This window comes from Lates calcarifer, unplaced genomic scaffold (assembly GCF_001640805.2).
Source record: "Lates calcarifer isolate ASB-BC8 unplaced genomic scaffold, TLL_Latcal_v3 scaffold_62_131, whole genome shotgun sequence".
Taxonomy (NCBI): domain Eukaryota; kingdom Metazoa; phylum Chordata; class Actinopteri; family Centropomidae; genus Lates; species Lates calcarifer.
In genome coordinates, this window is record NW_026118170.1 from 129500 (window position 1) to 155784 (window position 26285).

General features: G+C 44.7%; 1 protein-coding gene across 3 annotated transcripts in view; it reads right to left on the reverse strand.

The window, feature by feature from the left end:
- glra1 (glycine receptor, alpha 1) overlaps positions 1–26285 on the reverse strand; it is an 84729-nt gene that overhangs the window by 32465 nt on the left and 25979 nt on the right. For all 3 annotated transcript variants that reach the window (XM_018674995.1, XM_051069625.1, XM_051069624.1), the window contains exon 3: positions 3618–3685. In XM_018674995.1, the coding sequence (XP_018530511.1) occupies positions 3618–3685 (68 nt within the window). The remainder of the gene's footprint in view (positions 1–3617; positions 3686–26285) is intronic.

A 26285-nucleotide genomic window follows, 5' to 3' on the forward strand; every position in this document is an offset into this window, starting at 1 on the left:
AATCCATTTATTCTAAATACAAACGTGTTCGACCTTCTGCAGGTGTGTCTGTGGAGACAGGTGAATGGTTTCAGAGTGTGGTCAGATTGCAGATGTCATTTGGTCCATAAACCCTGAGCTTCATGGGTCAGAGGCTCCTCACGGCTGCAGATGGATGAACATTAACCAGAGGGGGGAACGGACGCTGCTGCATTCCAGGACTCAAACGAGGGGAAGTTCATTTGGGGGAGAAAGTTAATGATGTCAGAATTGGGGGGAGAACGTGTGACTAATCAAATCATTAAAAGCTGTTGTTGACAGTGAAGCAGCTCTGTGCTGAACGCCGCCTCGGCCTGAGGACGGAGGGAAAACGCTGCAGGACGTCGGCATGTGTGCAGCAGAAAGTGGGACTCGCCCGTCGTCTGTAGGTTCATGCTCAGGGTTTAATATCCTGACATGAGGCCGCTGGACTGTTAAGAGCTACCATGAAATTACCATCCACTGCTGCCACGCTGCTATGAAACCATTAGCAGAGGAAATGCTGTACTTACACAATAGCACTCTCATTTCAGCTTGTATTAAACTCAGGCAGTAAACCACGCATGAAAGACTGCAGTCCTCCTCCTCCTCCTCCTCTTCTTCTATTTCCTCCTCCAATAACAACAGCACTGACTGCAGTAAGCAGAGAGAGAGCAGCAGCCATATTCTAATTCCACGCCTGTCAGAACATCCTGCTGCCTCCCTGGATGCTGCTCAGGTAGAAGACGAGGTGGGAGGTTACGGAGGCTCACGCATTATGGCAGCACATCTGCTCTGCTCAGACAACTGAGAGAGAGAGACGCTGTTTTCACTGTGTCGCCTCAAAATAAACCACATCACCACCACCACCACCTCCATCAGCAGCAGCAGCTCTGTGGGACGTCAACTCATGTTCCCACAGTGAACTTTAACTTTAATAAACCTGAGGTCTGACGCTCGGTAAGAGCTGACGCCTCAGATTGAACCTGTGAGACCTGCTGCCACTGAGTCAACCAGGGCCAAAACCAATTATTATTAATGGAGGAGACACAATAAAATACTGGTGTCAACATTTAGAATAACACAAAACTTTGTTGAAAAGCCTTTAAATAAAGGTTTGATTAAAGAGGGTGGCTGTACAGTGCTCACTGAAGATTAAAACACTGGAAGAAATATTTATCAGGAGAGAAATCCTCAGAACTCTGACTCAGGTCTGAGGATTTATTTAACGAAGAAAGGATGAAAACAAACAAAGACCTCAGAGTTCTTATTTATTCCTTATTGTAACTAAATCCCAGTTAAAAGGTAAAAATAAAATCTGACACTCTCTCCTGATGAGACAGGAACTAGCTGTAATTTAAGGAAATATTTCGATATAAATAACATATTAAACGTTTAAAATGATTTGATTAGTGAAATCTTCTCCTCTGAGTGGACTGAGTACCAGTGTAACTACAGTGTTGTACTGTGGTTTATGTGACGTCTTCTGTCAGAGAAAAGACTGATCAAAGAGGAATAAGAGCGAGACAGGGATCGGCTCACCGCTCACTCTCAGTCTGGTTTTCCCAGTGTTACGGCACACAGAGGAGTAATAGATTACTTCAGTCATCAGGATACAGTCTGCTTCGTTACACCTCTGATTTTTCTATCATCATATAGAAACAGGACAGGGGACAAAATGAATTATAAATATGGATGACAGATTTAATGATTATAGATTATTATAGATGAATTATTTCATATTGATTAATCATGATTAAACAATTCATCTGCTTCTTTCTTTAATGCTCTTTGTTTTTAATGTCTTCATTTAATGAGGAAATATTTAAATATACTTGTGAATATTTCATGTAAATCCAGTGGATGTGGATCCTGGTCCTGGTTCTGGTGTGTGTGTGTGTGTGTGTGTGTGTGTGTGTGTTAGAGAGATTTAGAGCGGGGCGATCAAATGTTTGAGTGTGTTTCACAGAGAGAGAGAAGCTGAGCGAGGCGGTGTGTTTCCAGAGAGGAGGAGGAGAAAAGGAACGACAGAGCGAGAGATGGAGGGGGTAGTGTGTGTGTGTGTGTGTGTGTGTGAGAGAGAGAGGGAGAGAGAGAGAGAGAGAGAGAGAGAGAGAGAGACAGAGAGGGAGAGAGAGAGAGGAGAGAGAGAGAGAGAGAGAGAGGAGAGGAGCTGAAACAGGAATAAAGTCGTGTACCACCGGGACTTGAACAAGCACTGCACCACTCTACCAGCTCCATCTATCACTGAGCTCCAGCAGCAGAGTGTGTGTGTGTGTGTGTGTGTGTGTTGATGCTGTAGTCCAGATCTACACGCTGTAATGAACACCACCATCACCGTCCTCAGTTTCCTTCTCTCTCTCTGTTTTGATAAAAACCTGATTAATCCAATGATTTCTCTGCTGTTTTTCCTCCTGATCCTGGGTCAGATTAAAACCACAGCTGTGTGACAGACAGTGAGCAGGGTCACACAGCTCAGTTAGTCCTGTCTGTGATGAGGAGGGATCCCTCACTGAACCCTGAGCCACAGACTCTGCTCCTCTCTGACTGTATCCAGCACAGACGCTCTAATGTTCTGATCAAACATCCAGCAGCTGGTTAAAGCTGAGGAATCTGACCTCTTCACTCCATAATGAGATTCCATTGTTCTTTCTGTCTTCTTGTTGAAATGTTCAGGTAAACGCCGACTCTCTCACAGCACAAACACAATGCATGATGGGATATATTGCTTGCTTAGTGACCATCAGCTGGGTGCATTGCGGGATACTAGGTAAACTGACCTGAGATCAGCAGATCACATCTCCAGACTCTGAGACAGACTACTGACAGACAGACAGACGCTGTGTGATGATAATGAACTGTCTGCAGATACATTACTGAGAGAGAAGCTGATCACAGTGGGACTGGAACTGTCTCTGTCTCTTCTTCACTCTTTCCTCTTTTGTTCTTATTCCCTCATCCCTCCATCTCTGCCTCCTCCTCAGCTGTGATCGATTCTCCTCCTGCAGGAGGGAAAATCTGGAATCTGTTCTGCATGAGGAGGATGTGCAGCGGGCAGCAGTTTCAGTGCAGCTGAGTGTGTGTGAATGTGTGTTAGTGTTTACTGAGGGAGGTTCACACCAGGATACCTCCCTCTGTTCCTCTCCTCCTCCTCTCAGGTATGTAAAGGTGTGAACACTTCCTGTCTCTAACAGCAGTCATGGATGTCTCACTCACCCTGTGGTTCAGTGTTTCCGCTCTTTGTTGCTCCTCTGAAGGTTGATGGTTCACTCATATTAACACTAATGGATTTCCTGTGTAGTGAATGAGCTGACCCCCCCCCCCCCCCCGGCCATATGCAAATGGCCACGGTGGTGAGGCGCTCTTTCAAATGAAGTGTTGGAAAATGGGAGACGGGCTCAATGAGGCGGACACGTCTCCAAACACTCGGAGGGCAGAGGGCTTTTCATCTCTGAGAGGAAGTAAAACGTAACTCTGGACGCAGCGAACAGCCGCGCCACCATCCTTTCAATTAATCACATTCTCCAGGGCAAAGTTAGTGAGATGGAGCCGTTTCCATTAACCACCAAACCACCCACATCCACAGAACATCACACATTACTGATGGTAACTCAACTCACCATTGTTGTCTCAGCAATGGAGCCAAAGCTGTTGATAAAAATGTTGCAGGTTACGTTTACAGGAGGACCTGCAGAGAGAGAGAGGAGAGAGACAGACGGACGAGTTAGAACGATGACGACAGGAGATCATCACACACCCTCACCTTTAACATCTAACCTGTTCACAACACTAAACTTCACTCAGCAGTCAGACATTTGGTTCGCTAACCTCAGAGGATTCATGTCTCTGAAGAAATAAACCCTTAGCTTTGTTTTTTGCCTCTCGTTGGCAGAAGAAGCTGCAAACACAACACTGACATATTCTGACTCTGAGACAGTTCCAGCTGCAGCAGCTGCTGAATGTAAAACCACAACAGTGAGAGAAAGATGTGAACACGTTCGTTTGGAGAGAAACTCTCTGAAACTGAAGGCATTTGATTGATTGTTAGAACAATGCAGGTGTGCTGGTTTCATCCACACTTTTTCCTGCTGAATTTTCTGCCACATGACGACGACACGTCGTCTCTTAAACCCACATTCAAAGCTCGGATTGATGAGAAACAGCTGCAGCACCACACTGATCTGAGTCATGTGAACGAGTCAGATTCAGACGTCTGTCGGTTTCCATAAACTGACGTGTTTGTTCATAACAGCGTGAAGGTTTATTTGACTCTTAAACTCCAGTAAATGGACCTTGAGTCTGCGTTTTGACAAAGGGAGGAAAAAGACGTGAACTAAACTGGAGTGAGCTGAGGTGGACGGTGCGTTCAGGTGCTCCTGTGTGTGGATATTAAAGCAGCAGAGGAGACGTAAGCTGAGGAGAGTGGATGACAGACTGCAGGAAGTAAACAGAGAGACTGTCAGGTGAGGCAGCTTCTAACGCTGAAGAAATGAGTCTCTGCTCGGAGCTTAAACACTCGACAACAGAGTCTGACAACAGCAGGAAGTTTGTTCCAGAGTCGCTGAGACGGAAAATGTGTAAACATCTCATTACAACTTAAGAAAACTCGACGAGAAAATCAATTTCACTTCCCCTCAGAGACTGAGAAAGTGCTGTCGGTCAAACTCAGGCGATATCAATAAACACAGTCATTTCAAAGGACTCCCCCTCCTCCCCCATCCTCCCCATCCTCCCCCCAGCTCTCCTCTCAGAGGTGAGACGCTGCGTTCAAGGCAGTTTTCAGACGAGCGAGTGAAGGTGAGAGTAAATAGCGTTCAGGTCTTTTACGGCCGCTCCATTGATTTGCTGTATTACCAGGTTGTACACACACAAATGCGATTAGTTGGAGTGAGGAGGGTGGAGGACGGCCGGCCTCTCGTCTCTCGCTCTCGTGTTATTGGCTGTAAAGGAGTCAGGTGGTCGCAGGTTTGATGAGGACAGAGGTCGTCTGCTCGGTAAACTGCAGAGCCAACATTCATACACTGAAATGTGCTTATTCACTGTTTTCTCACTGCTACTCTCTGTCTGAGCCTTAGTAAGTACAGAGTTAATTAGCCTAGCTTAGCATAACGACTAGAAGCGAGTGGAAAGAGCTAGCAGTGGCTCCTGTTCAGCAGCACGTCTGTGAAAATAATCTCTGTCTAAAACCACAAAGTGCCTGGTTTTTATTTCTGTGTTGATAAAAGGTCGACAGTTCACTGGTGAGATTTAACAGTGTTGGTGGGCACAGAGCTAAGCTAACTGTTTCCCCCTGCTCCCAGTCTTTATGCTAAGCTAAGTTAGCTGCTGCCTGACTCTAGCGTTGGTGTCCACCTTCATGTTTCTCTCAGCTCAGAACCAACTTACAACAGATCAACACAGAAACACACACTACATGAACGACGATACTTTAGCTCGTGACTTGTGATTTTCCAGTTTAAACAGGTAGAAACAGGTGAGGTCTGAGTTTGTGACCGTGATACTTCAGTTTTAACGTTTAGATCTTTTTGTGTTTTCTGAGGAGAAGGAACTGTCTCCAGCTGTTAACGTCTCCTCCCTCTGACCTTGCTCAGAAACACTCGGCATGTCTGAGAGTTGTTTTTTTCCTCCGGTGGCAGAAACACTTCTCTGAACATTAAAGATGTGAAGTGGAAACAGGAGAACTGTGAAGATCTTCTGGTGTCGACCTAATGAACTGCTGTTAATCCTCCGTGGATGAAAACCCTGATCAGACGCTACAATGATAAAGATTCAGGACTTTTCTCTTCATCATTAAAGCTGCATGAAAAACTCTGTTTAACAATTTGTCGACAACGCTCCGCGATCAGCACTTTGTCTGGGAAATAATGAGATCACTGCCTCCACATTTCAACTACACTATCTGTAATCTGATTACTGTAATCCCATTATATTTAATCCACTCCTCCTCCTCCTCCTCCTCCTCCTCACCACCATCATCATCATCATCAGAAAAAGGCTTTTCAATACTCTGCTGGATTACAACATGTCATTTATAATAAGTCAAGAGACTGGATCGTATTCTGTACACACACACACACACACACACACACACACACACACACAGTTTGTGTTAAATGTCCCCGGCTAAACTCGGGGTCTAATTCCACTGGCCGGCGGCTAGCTGGGGATGAAGGAAGGGGTCTGGATTATTTTGATGGCCAATTACTCTCCCTGTCACAGTCTGAGGAGCTGGAGGAGCTGGAGGCCACAGAGGAGGAGGAATATCATCTGAGAGTCATTCACATACACACACATACACACACATACACACAGCACACAACACACAACACACAACATGTAAGTGTGGTTAAGCCATAGAGTAGAATCATAGGTTAAAAGGGAAACAATCATTAAAAACAGCCGCAGGCGCTCGTTCACTACGTGACTCATATCTACAATATGTAATTATAATAAAGATTACTCTCAGGACTGAGAGGAGGAGAGAGGAGGAGAGAGGAGAGAGGAGAGAGGAGGAGAGGAGGGAGGAGAGAGGAGGAGAGGAGAGGAGGAGTTTCAGATATGAATCTGTCCATGTTTCCTGTCTGTGCAGCTGAAGACACTCAGAGTTGGAGCTTGATGTTCAGTTCAAACTGGAGTAAATGGATGTTTGAAGTATGGACATCACACTAACACTAACTACACACTAACTACACACTGACTACACACTAACTACACACACTGACTACACACTGCCTACACACTGACACACACTGCCTCTCTGTCCTTTGTCTTACAGGTTATGGGGTCGTCTCCTGTCATCGGTCGATATTCACTGAACCTGTGATGTGACGTTGACCTTTGACTTTGTGCAGCTGCTCCTCTTTAGCTTCCTCCTCTGAACACCTGCAGTTTATGATGATCCCTGAGAATATCTCAAACACTGGCTCCTGGATTCAGGTAAAAATAAGAGCCTCTGACTCACACTGGCACACATACAGTTGTAACTCGCCTGCTGAATAACATGAACTCTCTGGGTGACTGTTGAATCACTGCACACCTGGCCTGATGTACCTGCTTCTGTCTGAACTAATCAGAGTGTTTTTAATGTGTCTACCTGCTGACTGAGAGGACAGACCTGGTCCTGTCTGTCGACTGGAGGATGAGGTTGTTGTCCTGGACCAGGATCATAAAGCAGCTTTATGCAGCTGAGGGTCTGAACTCAAACTTTCCTCTGGAACAGAATCTTTAATGGGAGCAGATAAAAGTGTCTCAGGTTCTTTCCCCCGTGTCTTTTTATTTCTCTGACCTGAACCTGATTCTGACGGAGGCTGGAAACTCACATCAACAACAGGACACACACACACACACAGTAAGAGCTGCACACACATGATAAAGTGACAAAGGGTCAGACACACACACACACTCTCTCTGAACACTCTTTAACATGTAGTTTAACACACACTCTCCACGCCTCATTGGTTCTTGAAGGTTTGCAGCTGATAACATCAGATCATGTTACACACAGTCCTCATCCTCTATGTTCTCAGAGTTTGTCCCTGCAGGCCACCGTACCTCAACACAAAATACATCCACTGCCTGGACAAGATGAATCTATTTACTCACTTCATTTCTAACTTAAAAAGTGCATTTATTTTGAAGTTTGTTGGACCCAGCCAGCGACTGACTGCACGAGCTGCTGCTGCTGGGATTTACTGAGCTCAATAATCAGAAAAACTGAAGGACTGTCTGCAGAGCAGATCGAGTGTTAAAGCAGGAGACGGCTGTTTCACAGCAACATAAGATTTTACTGAGACGACTCTTCTTTGCCACGGGTTGGCCGTGTTGGTGGTTGGTGTGTATTCAGAGTGTCGTCATCATCATCATCGTCGGCGGCGGCGGCCGCTCATTTTTCTCCTCGGAGCGGAGCTGACAGAGAGCAGAGTGTTTGGTGGTTATCCAGGAAGTAGATCGGTCTAAATAGAGATGGTATGAAGATGACAGGCTGATAAACCGGCCAGGGAAGTGTCAGTAATTGCTTTTTTAATGATTAATAGTTTGGCTGGTTTTCCACTCCCCCCCCGCCCGACCCCCTCTGAGAGACTTGGAGCTTTTTTCCAGTGTAAACTCAACATGGTGGAACTAAAGGCGAGCTGCCAGCCGAGGAGACGAGCTGAGGGAACGTTTCTCTGTCGTCTCTGTACTAAGTTCAAACACTGCTGAAAACATGGCAGCTTGGCACATGTCTGCGTCTGCAGCTCGTCGCTGCTCCAAGATAAAACTCTTACCACAAATGTATCTGCTCCTCACACTGGACGCGTTTTGCATTAAAGCATCGACTAAACAGCAGGTTACACCACATCCACCAAACGCCATATGTTAGGATGATAGAGCAGGTGCATTCAGACCACAGGGAGCTGCACTGCTGCCAGAGGAGACACTCCAGTCCAATAACACCCGGCTCATACTGGATCCTCTCTGATTAAAGGCATGTTTCACATAAACACACTGCTCGTCTGAAGCGTCTTTAGAAGAAGAGGCAGGCAGACAGGGTCACTAAAAGAAGACGTGGAGCCTCGTTCCTGCAGTGAAACTCCTTCTCATCGACCACAGTAAACAACTCGTTTAGTCCTTAAAGACCTGGATCTGTGTTATAATCCAAAGCTCCATCTCTGTCCTCACTGTGGAGTCAAACCTCTGCCAATACATATTTTATTCAACATGTCGCTTCAACGCACGAAAACAAAACCTGACAAAGATCCATGGTTTCAGTTCGGTCATGGATCTGAGTTGGAGATGATACGTCCACTGAGGCTCTGAGGTCTCATCAGCATCAGGACTCAGGTCTCTGCTGGTGACTGATCCTCATCAGACAACAATAGCTGGTCCACACAGACAGACACACTGCAGCTCTCACAGTTCACTTCCTGCTGAGGATGAAGGCGGCTGAGCCGTGCGTGTCTGAGGAGCAGATTTAAGTTCTGATGAACTCAGGAAGTCAAAGCTGTTGCCAGATGTTGTTGGTGGAAGAGGAAGTTAAATCCACACATTCTTTCAGTAAGAACCAGCAGAGAACTCTGAACTCTGCTCAACACTTTTACCTTCTGAAAAAAATAAACATCTATGTGTTGTTTTCATTACGTTTGCAAATGCTGTATTACACAGAAGTCTTAGCATCAGCCAACAGATTAACATGTTGTCATCTGTCACCTGCCACTTCAGTAGTTTAATGTTGGATGAGACAGAAAAATGGTGAGGAGCCAACCGAGAACCAACGGCCAACTTCAGCCAAACGAGCAGCTCTGAGATCAGTCAGAGCCTGGTCCTCAGGACACGCTGAAGGTAGCAGGTGTAACCACAACAAACCTAACAACACGTCAGTCAAATGAAAACCAAAAATCAAATGAATAAATCTGAACTTTCTCCTGTTTGTCCATTAACACTGATGCTCTTTGCAACAGTGCAGCTCAGGTGTGTTTGGTTGATGCAGGTGTGAAACTCTCCGTCCACTGCAGCGTCCTCAGGACAATCCTGATCTCTGATGTAGTTAACGGAGTATTGTTGGCGACAGATCGGCCTGCAGAGACTCGTCTTTACCAACATCCCCCAAACTCCTCATCATCAGCTCAGCATTTACAGCCACCAATTAACTGGTCGACCCCTCAGCCGTCCCCACTGACATCCTCATTACCAGCTCCTCCCCACAGCGGCGTACCTGGACCACAGAGTGGAACTAATGAAGCAGCATAAATCAAACGTCCGCTCGTGCTTTTACAAGAGGAGCACAGGGTGTATGTGGTGTAGTGGGGTAGGCCCCATTATCAGGCCCGAGGAGGGTTGTTAAACGCAGGTATCTGAGGACCGGTGCTTTATTTAACCCTCTCCTCAGTGACACCTGAGCGCCGCAGCAGGGACGCTGGATTTCTGCAGCAACAAATGGCACAGAGCTAAACTAAGCAGAGGAGGGCGGGGCAGGAGGGAAAGTTGCAGGCTACAAATTATATGAATAATACTCAGAATTACGCAGCATCGCCTGTTTTGCAATTGAGCTGCCGTCAGCAAAAAATAGTACAATGGCTGTGAGACATTAAATATTTATAGGGCATCGTCTGTGGGCTATACGGACCGGGGAAAGCAGTTTTACTTTTTATTGAACTAATATATATTCACCACACATGCTCAGTGAAGTTGAGGAACACGACTCATTTTACCAGCAGGACTCAGAGAGAGAGAAGTGGAGGGTTGTTTTTCTTCCCTATTGCTGTTTTTTCTTGGTTATGGCCGAACACGACAGCTGAGGAGGTGATCATTTTGTTCTTATCCTCCATGAATAAACATCAGAGCTGAAACGCCAGCGAGAGGAGGAAAAAAAGAGTTTCCCGGGGAACTTTAAAGCATCATAAATCTCCTGACTCGATAGTGAAACAGTGAAATAATGAACATTTTATCAAACGCCGAGAGCTTTATATTCCTGGAAGTTACTCAGCTCAACTTCAAAATAAAAAAAAAAGTTTGCTAAAAGTTGTGAAACTGATTCTGAGCTCAGAAAGAAAAAGTTCTTCAAACTTTTCTGGACACAGATGCAGAAACCTGAGGAGGATACCTGAGTGTTAGAGGGAATATTCTTTAACTGGAACATTAAATATATATTTGACTCTAATGCTTCTAAAATGGAGCTTTTCAGTTCATGGAACAAAAGTATTCAGACACTTTTCCAGCTCGTCCCAAAGATGCTGAGTGGAGCTGAGGTCAGACGGTTTCTTTAACGAGCTGAACGTCGTCAGGTTAAAACAAAGAGACAAACTCAAACTGGAAGAAAACTGTCGACTGAGATACTGAATCAGTTTCTCTTCATTAGAACTACAGGATTCAAACCAAACATCTGCAGCTGTCAAAGTTAATGTGTTAATAACGAGTTGATGCAAAGTCCTTTTAACGCCACTAATGTTTCTGACGCACGTGTTCTGTGACTATGACCCTCAGCCCACCCCGTAGACTGGGGAACAAACCTCCCTGAGCAGAAATGGAAAAAGTGTCTTTTATCAGATGTTCTCCAACCAAAGTTATTTACATTTACTGTAAATAATCAGAAAGAGCATATTTTCCCACTCTCATGTTGATTTCAGTTTTAAAAACTCAAAAAATATCCCTTTAAGGTTCATTTACAACAGATAAAAAATCGCGATAATCACAATCAAATATTTGAATCGATTGACAGTGCTACAAAAAACACAACAGAAGGGTCGACGTATGTTTGTCTACGGAGAGATTTTGTTGGTTTTTGTTGGGGAGCTGCAGGTATTGTCTCTGTGGCTCGGAGACACTGAGTCTGAAAGGTAAAGGTGTTTCACCCAACGGAGGCTCCAATGAAAAGATGCTGATGAGTTGCATTATGGGAAAAGTAAGATCCAGTGTTTTGGGAGCTGAAATCAGAGTATCTGCTGCATCAATTCTGACTGTTCATTTTGCAAAATCCTTCTCTTTCAAGTCCCTAAACTTTCCAGTAGATCAATCCTAAATTGGTTAAACACCCCGAGGCTGATTCCAAACAACAGAAAAATCTCAGGCTTTGATTTTTTTCCTCAAATCAACAAACTTTCAAGGATTTTCCCTGACTTTCTCCACATGCCAACGAGCAGGACTACAGGCCAAATAAATACATACATAAATAAATAAAGGAAGGAGAACGTTCTCTCTTTTCTCTGCCTTTTTACATCCAGACGTGACGTGGCTGCGATACACCGAGAGGAAGAAGAAAACGCTAGGAAGGCTGTGAAACAATGAAACAATGTTGAAACAAGACAATGTTGTTTCTCTTCTGTCAACTCCGTGTGAGGAGAGAGAACCCGTCTGCAGCCTCCTCTTCTTTATTTCTGCCTTCATTCCCATGCAGATGCCACAGCTCGTCCTCCGTCGTTCTTCATCTCCACAGACACAGCTCATTATTCTCCCACAGAGAAAGCGTATACCTGGCTGCTCCTATAGAACAGTAAACCCTTTCAGCTCTAAACCAGGGAGTAAACAGTGCGGTTGATCAGCAGCGGGGGGGCAGGGGGGGGAGCCACTTCCTGTCACTGTTTAATTGGAGTGGTGAGATGAGGAATGGTGGTTTCTCCTGCCGACATATTCAGCCATCCATCATCGCCTCTTCCATGGAGTGAACTTTAGGGAAAAACTTAATTTTCCTCCCCAGCGAGGGAGAAGAAATACCATTATGATGCCTTTTACCTCCCCCTCCTCTCCCTCCATCTCTCCTTCACTCTTTCTATGAATCTTCCTTCTTTTTCTTTCCCTGTCTCATTGTCACTCAGCCTCTTCAGCTCATTCGTATTCTCGCTCTCAGCCACAGGCTGTTCAACTTTCATTAGGAGATGAAATGTATTCAAAGTGGGAGGCAGGCGGAGGAGAGGATGGAGAGATGGATGGATGGATGGAGAGATGGCAGCCTGGTCAGAAATCACCTGAGGCTTTCTGTGTGTGTGTGTGTGTGTGTGTGTGTGTGTTTGTCTTTGCATATTTACTCAAATTGGCCTTCGTGCCTCGGAGCATTTTCAGTTTGTCCATGTGACGCTGTGTGAGACTGTTTGTGAGAGTGTGTGTGTGTGTGTGTTTGCCTGTCAGCATGTGTTTGCATGTGTGCGTTTCCTCTCTCCCACACTCTGTTTATACGTATTAACCTGACACACACACACACACACACACACACACACACACTCAGTCTTATCGAGGCATCGACAAACAAACATCCATCTCTCTGAGAGCTGGAGGAAGCAGAGCTCTGTGTAAATACTGATTTAACTCTGAGGGGGAGAGACTGTAAAAAACAAACAAACAAACAAACACACACACACCACACACACACACACACACCACACACACACACCACACACACACCACACACACACTGCTGCAGGACTGATCCTAAAACCAGGAAGTAAGTTAGCATGTTAGCATGTTAGCACTTCTTGTTCCCTCGTTGGTTTATAGCCTAACATTAGCTTCTTACTTCTGAGTGATTAGCTTCAAACATCAGAACAGTGGTGTTCATCTGTGAAGATGATCTGATCAACTAAACCTGAAGGATCAGAAATATAATACAAAGAGTTCAGACCTGCTCTATATGGAAAGTGCCTTGACTTTTGTTGTGATTCTGAGTTATATAAATAAAATGTATTTGACTTGTTAAGTGACATCTAGTGGCCATAGTTATTATGACATCTATAAAGTAGATGTATAAAGCAGTCAGTGTTTGGAGGAGGTTATAGGTTGATGGCTGAGTCGTCAACACGGACTGTTGATCATTTAGTTTGGAGGAGTTGGTTAAAGGGAAATAAGGAGGTTTAACTGGTTAATTTGTCAGTTTTCATGCCTCTGGTCTCTGAGACTGAGTCAGTGTTGGTGGATGTGTCACTGAGTTGTAAATGATGTTTTAAGGCGTTTAAAAAAATAAAGTGTTGGTGGGGTTCCCAGTGTCTCCATAAGAACATGGAACAATGGACACGTCTCTCCCTCAGCGGTCGCCATCTTGGCTCCGTAGCAGAAGAGGAGGAACATTGAAACCTGTTAAAATGGCGGCCAAGGAAGGAGGACACGACGTATTTTAGCTGTCCCATGAAACACGAGAAAGTAAAACATCGGAGGATATACTGGCGACAGTCATGGTCACACTGTGATCATCGTTTCTGGTCAGTGCACAGCGGCCATGTTGGATCTGAGACAAGCACTCAAAAGGCTTGTTGATGATTTTGTCCTGTTTAAGGGTGAAGCAGATTAGACTGTTTCTCTCAGATACTGAAGTCTCTGGTGAGTTACAAAGCAGTGCTCCTGGACCTTCCAGGGTTTTCCAGGCCAGGTTTTGAGTGACGGGCGGACATGACAGGCTGGCAGCTCTCTGACTGCAGAGGAAACGGGAATCAATAGCAGGTTTACGACGGCGACACGGTGACGGAGACGAGGTGACTGGAGCTTTACTCCACTGGATTACTGAGAGGTAAAGATGCTGCAGAGTGTGTGTGCGTGTGATTTAAAATGTGTTTGCACTGTACATGTTTCTCTGTCTGTGTGTTACTGTGTGTTTGTTTGATCCTTCCTGTTTGTTATTTGCATGTTTGTTTGCCTGACTGTGTGTTTGTGTAGATGGACTGTTTGCTGTGTGTGTGTGTGTGAGAGAGAGAGAGATGGTCATCTGCTCAATAAATCAGTGTGTGATTTACGAGTGTGTCGTGATGCTCTGCTGTTAGCTCGATGCTTTTAATCATCTTGAGAGGAAGGTAGAGAGTCATGTGAGATTAGTGGATCAACACACACACACACACACACACACACACACACACACACACACACACACTCCGCCCCCTCACCTTATCCCTTAAACACATCAGGGACATCACATGTTCTCCTTCCTCCATCCTCACTGATCACACAGGTCTGTTCTCCAGTGTAACGTCCTGCAGAGTCACTGCAGTGTTTAAACTCTTCAACATCATCAGAAAACTTCTCTGTTCATTTAGATCCCCACAAATAAAAGTGGTTAAAATATGAATTAAATGTTTGCAATAAAAAACCAACCTGTTATCTGATGAATTCTCATGACAACCATCTACTGTGGGAAAATCTATTTGTGAAATCCAGCACGTTTATTTTTCTCTTTCAGTAAAAAGTTTGTATAAAAACTCAGATGGTGATGAATCTACATGGAGACTGATTCGTGTCTGTGCAGTTTACACTGTCAGTCATCCATCACTCAAATCTGATTTTGATAGAAGATATAAAATAACTCTATAACAACAAAGAGGTTCTGTCTACTGTTTAGAACATGTTGTTTATTTCTAATGTGGTTATTGATGTTGTTATGATGGGCTGCAATCTGTTTTCAGAGGCTGAATAGTACAAAGCCTGAATGGATCTTGATGATAAACATCCCTCCAGTGTTGACAGGATGTAGACGTTATGACGTGACTGTGCTGAATTCATCATGAAGGCAGATGGAGAAGTTCCATTTGTGTTTCTGACGACACTCTGAAAACGTGGAGATCTAAAGACTGACTTTCTGTTTGTCATCAGTAGCTTCGTCTCTCTAACCTGACAAACCCTCTGCATGTTGATGTATCTGGAAGAGGAGAGAACACCACCTTCTGTAATCTGACCCAGCTGGTTTTAGTGGTGTTAGCAGACTGAACCTGCAGAGGTGACTGATGATCATTTGTTTCTATCGAGGAGAAAAACCCTGCAATCAGCCCCGAGTGTTTCCTCTCCACAGCTCCATGCAGCCACATTATGCTCTTTAAAATAGGCCACTTGGATTGGCATTAATCTGTGCAGGGGGATATTCTGCTTTACATTCAATAAAACCACAGACGTGCTCCAGCCTGCAGTAATCATTCTGCAGTGTTAGCTTTCTGCAGCACTGTGCAATCACATTATAAAGGTGTTCTCCACCAGACAGGCCACTTGGATAAGCATAAATCTACATAGTAGCAATTTTTTTTTCTCTCAATAAAAAAGTAAAATAACCGCAATATGCTCCGACCTGCAGTCGTCACATTAAAGTGTCACCTCTCTAAAGCACTGTGCAATCACATCACAAAGCCGTCCTCCATGAAACCAGCCACTTGGATCAGCATAAATCTACAGAGACAGATTGAATCCTCTGGCCTCTCGCGTGGCACCGAGGAGGAAGGAGAGCCCAGAATCTGTTAGCAGACAAATATCCCTCGGCCTAACATTAATCTGCATAAAGCGCCGGTGCGAGGAGGTGAGTTGTGTGTAATATGTGCTGAACATCCCACAACAGAAGGAGCAGAGCGGAGCCTCTAATCAGGAGGAACGGCTGCTGCCGACGGCGGCTGTGTCGAGGCTTCAGGCCCTGACCTGCTGACTGAATTCTGCTGAACATGCTGCAGGAGAATCGCCTCCCGACCCCCCCCTCCATCCTCCTCCTCCTGCTCCTCCTCCTCCTCCTCCCCCCTCTCTGTGGGCCCTCGTTCGTCTCCTCTTGCTCCCACGTCTCCTCCTCGACGATGGCTTTCCGGTGATTTGTTCGACTTATTCATTCCTCTGCTGTCGCTGTTTGCTTTGTTTCCTCCTTGTTGTCTTTCTCTTCCCTCTTTAATATTCTTGTCTCTTGTTTCCATTTCCTCTTTCTTTCCTCTGACGTCTTTTTTCTTCCTCTCCCCACATACAATTTCATTTGCTCTTTTCTTTTTCTTCATCAGCCCTTTCTTTAGTAGTCCTTTCCTCAGATTTGTCCATCCATTGTTTTGCCTCTGCTTCCCTTCTTGTGTATTCCATCTCTTCCTCTCTTCCCTCAACACTAACCTCATCTTGTTCACTTCCTGTCCTCTCCTCTCTTCCACAGAAAGACAGGAAATAAAGAACTTATTGTTTTTATCTTTTCTGATGAGCAGTCAGCTCCACCTCACTAACATCAGTCTCTGTCTCTCCTCTCTTTGTTATATTATAAAAATGAATTAGCCTGGATTGTTAGTGAGCAGATTTATTCATGTTAGCCGAAGTTAAATTTCTCTTTTCTCTCTTCATATATCTATATTTAATATAGATGATTACATTTTAAAATACTTCATACTGATACCAAGGTTAATTAATAAGTTCAGTTCTGGATAAAGTCAGAACACTGGAAGGTTTTTCCAGCAAATCAACAATAAAACAGTGCCCATGTTATCCTGATATACGCCACAGTATTAAAAGTGATAAATGTATATGGGTTTATAACGTCGGTTCTGCATGTTGTCTCAGATCAGTTTAAAGTGGAACCACAGTGTAATCCTCCACTTGCTGTTTGAACATTAAAATGAGAGCTCGTTCTTTATTAGCTCTGCAGTTTCCTCTCTCTCCTGAGGCGGGGGCTGAGTTATGTGCAGCAGCAGCCTGGAGGCCGACGGCCTGATAACACCAAACACCGTCTCCTGTGAAGCTGACAGTGTTGGCCAGCACAGGAAGCTCAGGAGATAATTGGGGTCTTTAGTCTGCAAACCAGCAGAGTGTCTGTGAATAGCATTAGTCACCTGGAGTAATCAGACACAAAGGATGAAATCTGCAGAGCTGAGGGTAAAGACGCTGCTGAAGGTGAATCTTTGTTTTAATCATCTCCAGACGCCTCGGCCTGAGTCGCCTCTTTACAACGTTTCCTCACTCACTGAGGAAAACTCTGTTTCCAGGAAACATTCAAATGAGCTGAGTTGACCTGTGCTGAGGGTGTTTGGCAGCACTGCCCACACAGATCGCCCGCGCATCACCTCTGCTGTTTGCTCCATCACCGACTGTAATTGTCTGGAAACTCCTGCAGCACTAATTGCAGGACGCTGCACTGTGTGTGTTTGTGGAGTGTGTGTGGAGTATGTGTGTGTGTGTGTGTGTGTGTGTGTGTGTATAGGGGGGTTTGCCTTGGCCTCCACTTTGTGCATGCAAATTAGGGCCACATACACATTAGTTACGACTGACAGGAGCCACTGTGTAAAGGGCCTGCTGTGCTACGAGCGTTAGCATGTTAAGCTAACGAGCCAAATGGGCTGAGAGAGATTCTTCAACACGGATCAACACACACACACACACACACACACACACGTGTGTACTGAGCTGCACTCTACTGTAATCTACTGTACTACATTACACAGTATTCTACTGTACTGCACTATAATATACTGTATCCTCCCTGTATTCATTACCACATTATACGAAAGCTCATTCTATTCACTGTAGTACACTGTACACTGTACACACTGTAGTACACTGTACACACTGTACACTGTACGTACACTGTACACACATTGTACACACTGTACACACTGTAGTACACTGTACACACTGTACACTGTACACACTTGTACACTGTACACACTGTAGTACACTGTACACACTGTACAACGTACACTGTAGTACACTGTACACTGTACACAGTGTAGTACACTGTACACATCTGTACACACTGTACACACTGTAGTACACTGTACACTGTACACAGTGTAGTACACTGTAGTACACTGTACACACTGTACACACTGTACACAGTACACTGTACTATGATTCCATCTGATGAATCAGGCTGTAAACAGTTTCTGGCCTGAACACTGTCAGACAGTTGGACTCAGTAAAGGTTGTGTGGTAACATCAGCTCCCAGCTGTCACTACAACACTGCAACAATCTACTGTTCCTACTGAAGCTGCTCAAATGAAATGAACACATGAGTGTGAGTGAGAGGCTGAAGAACTGCTCTCCTGTTGATCATCAGTCTCACTGTGAAGCTGCAGATGAAAACATGCTCTTTCTTTACACACCAGCCAAGTTAAAAACAGCTGTGTGTCTATATTGGCCTTCATGAGGGAGATAAAAACCATGAGTCGTGTAAAACCTGCAGTTTCACCTGAGCCTGAGATTACAGACTTCATATCTGCTGCTGTACAAGAATGAACTAGATTTTACGACATGTTGTGATTCTAATGAAACAACTGTTTGTGGCATTAAAGGAGAAAATCTGTCAGCACCATGAAATATTACTGAAATATTCACAATATTCTTTTTTAACTTGATAACTCCTGTGGCAGAAGTTCATCTCTACACAGTGAAACAACAACACATGACAGTCTCTGTATATTTAGATATATATTCAGACCAAACAGGCATTTCCCTAACGTTCCTATTTTTCTCAACATTTGGAAAATGCCTCATTGTTGCATGAGTGATTGATAAACACAAAACCATGGTCAGGGAAGAAAAGAAGAAGAAAACAAAGGGAAAAAGAAAAGGAAAGTACCTTTCTTGTGAGTAGCTTCATTTTTGGAGCCTTTGGGGTCTAATAAAAAAAAGATCAGAATTAAACACAGCATATTCTAACAACACGTTACCAACTCTACGTTGTTTGTCCTCGTTAAGGAAAACAACCGCTTTGTCTATCAAGGAGCGAACAAGACAGCAAGGCTCGATTATCTAAGGTGTCGCACTGCTGCCAACACTCAGCGGGGGAGAGTGTGTGGCAGTGGGGGAGACTTAGGAGGGGCGGGGGAGGAGGGGGGGGCAACATACTGTGAAGGCAATAGCAGGAAGGAAGGATGCACGAGTCTGTAGAGGAACAATCTACTGCCATACTGCAGCGGGCAGGAGAGGAGAGGCGATGCACTGAGAGATGAAGAGGAGGAGGAGGAGGAGGAGGGTTGCAATGCAGTTCTGTCAAGAGGAGCTGAAGTAAGACTAGCAAAATGCACTACAGGAGATGCAAGAGGCCAGAGAGAGAGAGAGGAGGAGGAGGAGGAGGAGGAGGAGGAGGAGGAGGAGGAGGGCGGGGAGAATGCAAAGACTACATGTCAAACTGGCTTCGTTCAGATTTGTGCCTCATTTGGCCTTCGAGGAAATTACACTTTTTATTTCTTTTCTTTTGGGCAACAGGTTGGTTGGTGAGTGACGAGTTCCAGAATGACTGACTGACTGACTCCCACATGAAATGAACCACAACAGTAACAAAATGGATTCTGTGTCCCTCGCTGCAGAAATGGAGCTGTAACCCCACGGGAATGGATAAATGATCTCCACATCTGAAATGAAATCCTACTTCTTCCCTCAAAATGGGCTCCATTAATTTGAAGTCATTTGGCTGAAATGGAGCCCATCGGGATGACAGAGGGTTCTAACTTCCACCCCCTGAAAATGTAAATCTTCAACCTCTTCCAAAATGGGCCACATAATTTCAGTCCTAGCACTGAGAGGGAACTTTAGTCTGCACAGAGACTGATTTATCATGGAAAAATGCCGACCTGTTAATGTCAGGGAATTGGAAGTTAAGGCCGAACGATTCATTGTTTCACAGTGACTTTTCCTCCGTTCACTCCAGGAGAGTTACTGTCTCATCTACAAAGACCTGAGTCTGAGGACTCACTGAAGATCAGCAGCTTTCTGGATTCATCTACAAACTTCAAGTACAAAGACAAAAGTCTTACTGGTGTTTGATCAGCGGGTAAACAACACACTCAGATGACTACGAGATATCCTGTCTCCTAATGTAAAGGTCGACAGCTCATTCTGACCTTCAAACATTTAATGGGTTTCGAGCAAATAATGATCACATCTATGACTCTGACAGCAGACGTGTTTCTTTGCAGCTAATTCTCGACAAAAGTTAGAAATGTCACAGTGATTTCCATCAGAATGAACAGCTCCATTCTCTTTCCACTACACACACACACAAGGTTTTTTTCTTTCATAGCTCACATTTGTTGATTGATGTCCTATTTTGCCTCCAAACCGCATTGAACTGAGTAAACCGGGCCCAGCCTGCTTTGCTGTACTTGACAACTGCCATTGTGAGGGATGGCGACTCTGCCGAGTAGAAGTCTGGGAGCGATATTGTAATCTGTCATTGTCAGCCTGAAAAAAAAGGGAAATGGCTCCTAAGATAGATGGAAAGTATTCGTTGTGACCATGAACTGTTGTAGACAGGTGACTTAAACTCTATAATCTGCCTGAATCCATGAAAGGCAATTTTTCCTCCCTCCTCTGCGCACGGCAATCTCTCTGTGTCAGGGCTAAGCCCGGGCTTAGCCCCACGGCCAGGCAGCCTGTCGAACATCTGAGCACCTGATCCTGGCATTAAAACCACAGCAGCTTTTGTTTTTGGGCTTTGCTTTGCTGGCAGCAGGGATCTCATAACGCGAGCTAATTACTAGCAGTGTGCAGAATCAATTCTCCGGGCTTTGTAGGGGAGGTGTAAAAACAACAACAGCATAAAAACCCGGGCCTTTGTGTTGGAAAACAAAGGTATATTCTGTTAAACGAGTGCTGGGATTTTCCCTAACTGCTCTCCTTCTCTCTCAGCGTACTCCCAGGCTGCGAGCATCAGCCGACGATTAGACACGTCTGCCATGTAGAGACTGACGACAGCAGCTCGCCGCCTTCATGGTCGTGTCGCAGCAGTAAACAATTATGCGTCAACCTCTCCGTTGGGCCTTTTACACCGATACGTTGGGCTTCAACCTTTTTACTCAGGCTGGTAATTAAAGTGTGATGGGATTCCACAGGAGGACTGAATGGCCTTTTATAAAGCAGTAATCCCTTCCTCATAAACTTATTAGCCATGGACCAGTGGACTGCAGAGCGAGGAAGACGGGGGAATGTCGCCAACTGTTCCTACACATCCCACATTAGCTTTACATCGCCTCAGGCTGAAGAGACTCCACGTGTTTTTCTATCTTTAGATCAAGAGGAAACAATGATGTGTGGTATTTATAGCAGGAGATATGGATTCAGTCATTTTGACAACATGGCTCATTTGACTGTGCTCTAATTAGCAGCTTGATGACTTCTCTTTCATAGTGCACAGATATCAGATGCTGCTTTTAGCTGCAGAAGCATCCTTGTTTCTCTCCCCCACCCTCACCCAGCCTCTCTCTTTCAGTCCGTCTCGAGTGCCCTCATACGTTTGGCTGCCTTTTACCATTACTCCATTCAATATTCCTCTCTTCGCTGCCCTTGCCGCTCCGCCTCCTCCCGCTAGACGCTAAAGCATGATCAATATTTTTGTCATAACTCAGGGGAGAGTCACCTCTGAGACGACATTAAAATTCCTTGCTCCGTGCAATATAGTTCCCCATCCAAACTTCCTGGCTTGGAAAGGATAGGGCCATTACCTAGAATACTAAAAGAGCCACGAGACCTTCCTCTGGGCAAGGATGTCCCCTCACTCCGGCACATTCCTGTGTTTGCATCCTTGTGGAAAGTACTATAGCTCTCAGACAAATAAAAATAAGAGGAGCAGGGGGCAGATATTACACTTTCTATCTCACAGCTGCTTATTCATTTCTGCTGCAAGTGTTATACATAACTGAGCAATACTGGAGTCCACTGGGAACTGTGTTAGCATCAAAACTCTGGCGCTAAGCTAGTGGAAAACATTGTGTGTGCAGTGTGAGACCCTGGATTGCACTTTCGCCATCTGCACTTCTTTCCAATCTCCTGTCGTAAGCAAATCCCTCCAAGTCGGTTAGCCATTTGCAATGCTACCTTCCCTCCCTTCCTTCTCCTCTCCCCCTCTTTCACCGTCTCCCCCCTCCCTTTACCCATCCGCTTTTTTCCCCCGCAGCCATTCCTCCATCCCACGCTCATTACCTTATGCCCATTAATCCCATTAAGTAGCCATTAAACAAGTGCTGATAACACCAAATGAACGTCAGGCTCCGACAGCTAATAACTACAGTCCCACCTCGGCACATTCAACCCTGTCAAGGAGAAAAGGAGGTGCAGGGAGGGTGGAGAACAACACAAGTGTAGTGTAGCATTTTGTAGTAACAAGTACTCCAGCTGTGGAGAAAAAGAAAGAGGAAAGGGTGGAGGAGGAGGAGAGAGGAAGAAGCCAAACATGTAAATATACTGCCGTACTTTGTATATTTACCCACGTCTACTTATTCAGACGAGAGAGAGGGCGCCATTCAGCTCAGAAGCAGAGTCACACAGTCGTGGATTTTCAACAGAGGGGGGTCTTTGTTACACTGATCATCACTGGGATTTAACGGCAGAGAGAAGGGAGGGAGCTTTGCCAAACCAACCGTGGGAGCAGCGTGAAATAAAAGGATTGCATCCGAAGACGAATAGATGAAAACCTGCTGACGTAGACCTGCACAACCCCGATGCACCGAGGCTGCAGTTACCAACGCACCCAGGGTCTTTTCAGGGAGAAGATGGGGGGGTTAAGTAGATACCGGGCTCTCTAGCAGCCTGTTCTGGTTGAACTTAAAACCAGAGGCTCGCTCGCAGCCATCGTCCTCGCTGCCGCTCAGAGTGAGTGATGAGGAAGGACAAGGTTATGGCGGAGAGGGAGAGGGGAGTCGCAGCCGTAGTCTGTGCCATTCATCAAGTGTGCACACACACACATGAGGAGTCACACAAACACTCCAACGACACACACAAACACACCTTCCCTCCCTACCTCTCTCTCATACACACTTATTTATCTGTGGGCTGCCATGTGGCCGTTCATTACCACGGCCGGCAGATCAGAAAGGCCTCACTGCTGAGGAACTGTACAGCCTCTTCCTGCCCACCTGGTCATGTGGGTCAGAGGAGTCCAATTAGTTTCATGAATCAGTGGAACTGGTAAACAAGGCTTGAATACAGAGGAGGCCTGGGAGGGAGGGAGGGAGGGAGGAGAGGAGGGGGAGATGCATGGGGTGATCACTCTATTAATGACCTTGTCTTTCATCCATTCAGAGGAAAATGGACATTTAAAGAAAAAGGCTGAACAGTAAGAAGGGATGAAGGAGGGATGACAAATTAAAACTGAAAGAAAAGGAAAAAGTCAGAGATGAATAATGTCTGAACGAATGACTACAAAGGTTATGTTTAAAGGGAAGGACACAGAAACTCAAAAGGAAATTAAATTAAAATACAACAAGAAAACAGAAGAGGAATAAGATGGTAAACAATGGAAGAAAAACTTGAAGGACAGTGAAGGAAGGTAAAAAGAAAAAAAACAGGTGAAAACACTGACAGAGAGACAGATTGATTCCAAAACAAAGCAGACAGGAATATGGAGTGAGGGAAGAAAGGTAGAGAAGGACTGGTAATTTAAGAAAGAAAAACATGAATGAGTCAATGAATGAAGAATGGAGGAAAGGAATCGGTGGTGAAAGAGAAAAGGGGAGGGGAAAATGCTAATAAAAGAATGAGAAAGCAGGATGAGAGAATGAGAGAACGGATGAACTCATGGATTATAAATGGCTTGTCCTAAATGTGTCAGGAGTGTTTGCTCTCCTCTCTCTCCGATGGAGGAACCTGCTAAATCAATCGGAAGCTTTTTGCCTACACAGTGGACCCCCGGTCATGATCAGTGTAATTTCCTCTCATGCTGGCACATTCATAGCTTCAGGCGAATCTCATCTTTTCCCTCCGCTGTTTCCCTCCCTGCCCTCCACCCACTGTTGCTGCATGGCAAAATTAGCAGGGCTGGTGCTAATTTGATGAGGTGTATGTGTGTAATAAACTGTGTGGGCGGAGGAGAAGAGCAATCATCTTGCATGAAAAAATAAAAAAACTTGCCACACTGTTATGCTGTTACCATTTAGTTGCTATAACATTCCGCATTCCGGCCACATTCCGGTTTCCTTTAACTGTCTACAGGTCACAACATTCCAACATTCCAAAGGGAGTCCTAGAATTCAGATCTCCAGCATTCCGTGTTCTAGAACATAGCCAACATGGCACATTTCACTTGATCTTCCATTGTAGCTTTCCATGATGAGTTATCATCTGTACTGACGGCAGGAAACAGCAGAGGTTCATAAGCAAAGTTTGACGTCACAGAATTTGTTCAGAATCCCAAAGACACATTTTACCTCTTGTTAATTCAGAAAGAATGATGGTGCCTGTGCAAGTTTACTAGGAAGCTAACATGCTCGTGAACTGGCTAATTAACAAACCAGGGCCTAAATAGCTAGTGAGTGAGCTTGTGAGCTCAGCGACTAGCTTACTGCTTAGCAATCGAGCTAGTGAGCTTACTAGCAAGCAGCTTTCAGTTGTCAATATGAAACAGAAGAGTGTAGTGTATAACATCTCTTCAGTTTGACAGGTTAGCTAGCACCACAACTTTGTTGTTAGAGAGCAGGTGACAGTTAACATCTGTCTCTTTCTGCCGAGTACATTGAAAAGATTACTTTGCTCTCCAGTAGTTTAGTTTGCTAGCTCACTAGCTAGTTAGTTTGCAAGCTAGTTAGCTCATTAGCTCGATCGCTAACTTGTAAGCTTGCTTACTAGAGGGTCAGCTTGCTCACTAGCTAATTAGATTACTAGCTAACTAGTGTTAGCACCACCATTATTTTTGATCTCAGTCTTATCTGAATTAACAAGATCAAACAGTGACAATGATCAAACCCTGTCATTATGAACCTCTGCCATCGCTGCAGCACCGTAGCAATCCAACATGTTGGTCCATTCCAGCGTTCTACAACAGTCCACACACGGCATTCCACTTCACAGTAATATCCCAACATGTATTATCACTGTTACTGACTATTCTTACTAGTATTCTACCAAAGTGGTTCTCAAACTAGGGTTCCAGGGCACCCAGGGGTCCTGAAGAGGTTCTATGTGTGGATGTAACATAAATGAGGATTTGTTTAATTTTACATTGACTGATTCACTGTGTTATCCTACTTACACAGCACATAATCCATCACCTTCCTTCAATCCAGTGGCCCTTACTGTTATTATTATTATTATTATACTGTTTGACAAAGAGACACTTGAAAATGTTGCAGTAGTATAATTAGCCTCTGCGTGACTGCCTCCCTCTCATGCTGTGTACTTTTTGTTCCTTTTATTAAGGAGCTGAGCTGTCAAGCTGTTTACTTCATGAATGTGATTAAGACAGTGGCGTTGTTAGCTGGTAGGGGACACACACACAAAAAAAGAAAAACTGCATGAATGAGCAAGTCTGAGAGCTCACGCGATGCCTCTCTGTCGACCTGACAGCCATGACAGAGTCTGGAAATTCACATCACGCCCTGTCTGCTAACAATGGCCCCTGACACAATTAGCTTAGCAGATTACATAAAAGACTTGCTTATCCTCCTGAATATATCTTCATCACAGATTTGTCCCTCAGAACAATTTTAGCCAAAAAAGAAAATTGAAGATAATGCAATACATATTTAAGAACTTCATAATTTTTTCATTAAAGTTAATTTTTCTGAGCTAGGGTGGAAATGTTAAAGCTCACCGACATCAGCTGGAGGATTGTTAATATTCTCAGCATGTCTAACGCTGCCAGAGAGTACTTTCATCTGCATTTAACTTTCTTTTTATTACATCACATTAGAAGAACAGAAAAAAACATAGAAGCTATAAATTCAAATAACTGTCACGTCGGTCTGTTTAAATTCTGATTTGTAAAGGTCAATGCAGCACTAGACTCAGTAAATCAAACTGGGTTGTTGCCAACCAGAGCTGAGAAGAAATCAAATTTAAGAAATAGAAATGGTCTCAGAACGGACTCACGACACTGCCACACAAAAACACCCGAACAAATTCTTGGCAGGTCAGGAGGGACGAGCGGTTTCAGCTGTTCTGCAGGTTTAATAATACACACTTAGTCACGGTAAAAAACCCCTCCACCCCTCCCAGGTCTATCTCACATGAGCTGAGACATCCCACTTAAAAAGATCACCGTATAATGGGTTATACCATTATGGGCTCAGCAAAAAGAAAAAAAAGCTCCATGGCAGCATTCATAAACATAAGCTGTGCTTTCACTGCTGCACATTCCCGCAGTCTGTTTACCTGTGTGCTCAGTGTACAAAATATTCAGACACCTTTT